At 34.3% G+C, this 3,208-nt stretch overlaps 1 protein-coding gene across 2 annotated transcripts in view; it reads left to right on the top strand.

Annotated features, from left to right (window-relative positions):
- Positions 1-567: 567 nt before the first annotated feature.
- LOC110036417 (DNA replication complex GINS protein SLD5) overlaps positions 568-3,208 on the top strand; it is a 39,102-nt gene continuing 36,461 nt past the window's right edge. The window contains exon 1 of one of the 2 annotated variants that reach the window (XM_020740854.1): positions 568-841. In XM_020740854.1, coding sequence (XP_020596513.1) covers positions 719-841 — 123 coding nt within the window. In that variant the 5' untranslated portion in view covers positions 568-718. The remainder of the gene's footprint in view (positions 842-3,208) is intronic. The other variant, XM_020740855.1, reaches the window with a different exon arrangement.

Below are 3,208 nucleotides of genomic sequence, written 5' to 3'. Positions count from 1 at the left end.
CACCTCAGAAATAAAGATACAGAAAAATCGAAGTTCCTCTCATGCCACGGATCTCTGCTAGGCTATGCCCAAAAACCATTAATTTACTTATATATCGCAACAAAAATTTTAAAAAAAATTATTGCTTGCATCCCTACCTCCCAAAAAAACCACCAAAGAAGAGGAACATGTTAACTTTCCTATGATCGCAGCTAGGGAAAACATACCATACTAATCATAAAGGAAAATCGAAAGAAAGAAAGTTCGATCTCCTCTAGGGTGACGAATCAGAAATGAATCCAGGGAGGGAGAGGGCGAGGGCGAGGAAGATTAGGGGTACCTTCAGAATTATTAGGGCAACACGGGTCGCGAACACGAGACGCGGGTCTTTACCAGTGTCGAAGCTTATTAATGATTTCTCGGACGAGTACCATGAGTAATTTGCGCGGACGCGATTTCCAAACAGTATGGTGACATTTTCAAAACTCATAAGCTATCCCGTAAGGGCCCGAGCATAAGATAATGAAATACATAAAAATAATAGTGGTATGTATATATAAATGTTGCGCCTAAAATGCCCTCTTTAAAAACGGTGGTATTGTATAAGCGGCAAGATTTGAAACATGTCAAGAGGTTTAGCCCTCGTTGTGGTGCACCATTCTTTCCCGCTCGGTAGAGAGTGTGAGAGACGGAATCGCCGCCGGCGGGTGGAAGCAAAGAGGAATCGGCGGCGGCAGCTATGGAGGCAGAGACAGATGTTGATCTTCTGAAGAGGGCGTGGCGGAACGAGAAGGCGGCCCCAGAGATCCTTCAATTCGAGGCTGGCCTCGTTCAACGGGTCAGGGAGCAGATCCAGCTCCTCGTACACACCCTACGACCTAGCGTTATATTCATTCACTTCTAATTCTATTAACTAAGTAGAGCTTCTCGTTTTTGTACTTCATACACTCTGCCAGTTTTGTAGGGTTTTGATAATGTTGGTTTAGGGCTGCAAAAGAACCAATACACTCGATAAGCTAATTATGGCTCAGCGTGATTATAACTCATAGATTACCGTTTAATCAAATAATTTACCTGGCTTGAACACTTTTATAAATCAACAATTGATAAATGAACAAACTTGAACATCTTAATATTTGATTTTTTTGCAATTATAAATAATATCTTTTAAAGCTTGTGAATATGCTTATTGAAAAGGCCAATAATATGCTCATTTAAGACTCAATTATACATTTATTTAATATATGATTATATGAGATTTTTTTTTAAAATTTTATGTCGCTCTTATTCATGAACACAAGAAGCTTATTTATGCTTGTTAAGATGCTTAAAAATTCATCGAATTAAATTTTTTTAAGCTAAATGCACTACTCATAGGCTTGGTATGTCTGGTTTAGATAAATGATGCACCGCATAATATCATTGCTAGTTAATAGGTTCAATAAGATTTATTTGGTTAACTGGCAAATCAAGCTCAAACTAAGCCCAAAAAGTCATAATTTTAAATAAAGCCATCGTCAACATTGCTATAAGTACTTAAATTGAGCTCGAGCTTGAAATCAATTTTGGCAATACATGATCAAGCGCGAGCAAGTTCTTGTCGGCTCGACTTGGTTCATTTGCAACCCTGTATTGGTTAACTTTTCTATCGGGTTGATGTTTATTTTTGGGATAAATGAAAACTTTGTAATAGATTTCCTAGGCGAGGTGTGGTGATATAGAGTATGATTTTCTTTTCCTTTTTGTAGGAATCTTGTGTATATTTTTGGCTAATTCTTATGATGTGGCTTTGCCTTCAAACATGAGAAATTGATGTAATTCAATTAGATATTTTATTATCCTCAAATCATAACTTGGGTAAATGACTCATAAGTTTGATTCTTTTGTAATTGTTATCAATCTTGAACATTTCATTTATCTTAGATATTAGTATTAAAATTATTCTTAGATACTTTCTCTTATTTGGATCAATCTATAATTTACATTATTATTAGTTCAATTTGCTGTTCCAAAATAATTTCTTCTCTTAAACCCGTTTTTAGTAAGTTCTTTATATAGCATTCTAATTTTTTCTTGATGTCTTCATCTTTAACTAGATATATGTATTATTTACTTTTAATGCATCAAACTTGTCTTTAGCTATTTTATATATCTTTTTTTCTTTTTTTTTAGTACCAACATTATTATATAAGCTATCAAAAGATGTATTTTTTGTTTTACTCATCATGCTCTTTACAAGATTTATAACTTTTCTGTAATTCATTATAAACCTTAATATTATTAAACTTTTCTGACTTGTGAAAAGCACAAGTATTTCTTCTTGGTTAAATTTTCTGGTATCTTTTTATTCCACCTAGTCATTTTATTGGCACACACTTTTATTTTATACTCTTCTAAAACTCTTAAGATAATCTTCTTAATGGAAGTAGCTATCTTATTTCACATGTTTGGCTTAAATAAAACTCCAATGTATCTTTTATCAAATCTTCTTGAAACATTAACCATTTTTTACATTTTAAAATTCACCATGCCATCTCAGATTTTTACTTCATTTTATCATTATCTTTACTCTCCTATGACATTTCCATAATTATTTACTATTACTTTATGCTATACTGTCAAACTCTCTTCTAAAATAACTTTTCAATCTTCTTTGAAAATTTTCATTTATTTATTTTTATTTGTGACTTGGTGGCTCCACTTTTGAGAGATACAGGGCGTTATTCTCATTTTATAATACGTACTTGCTTTTGCAATATAAGTTATGATGAGATCATATGCTTCAACCTGCATTGCCGAGCTATTCATTGAAGATAAGAGTACATCGATACCATATGAAGTCTTGTCATGAGCAGATTGTATCCATTAGGTAAATATGGGTTCAATTAATATTTGTTTTTCTGGAGTACAAAAGCAAGCATGACGTCATTATGAACATAAAGACCAAAGTATGGAACCCCAGAAAAGGCTGACCCAACTTAAATGAGATGTTATAGCTTCTTTATGGTCTAACATTCTTGCCAATACATTATCCTCATTTTGTTCCGGATTGCAATCCCTAATGAAGAATATAGCCCCATGAACAATTACATGTCAAATCTTTAGGAGCTCTTGAGTAAATTACTAGATAGTATTATTATCAACGACTCTAAGGGTCCGTTTGGGGCAGCTTGTGCGTTTCAGGATAAGCTGCTTATCCTGAAACGCGGCCCCCGGGGCCGCCGCCGGG

This window comes from Phalaenopsis equestris, unplaced genomic scaffold, assembly GCF_001263595.1.
Source record: "Phalaenopsis equestris unplaced genomic scaffold, ASM126359v1 Scaffold206200, whole genome shotgun sequence".
Taxonomy (NCBI): domain Eukaryota; kingdom Viridiplantae; phylum Streptophyta; class Magnoliopsida; order Asparagales; family Orchidaceae; genus Phalaenopsis; species Phalaenopsis equestris.
The sequence above is the reverse complement of the archived record's forward strand: the minus strand, read 5'-3'. Positions and strand labels throughout refer to the sequence as shown.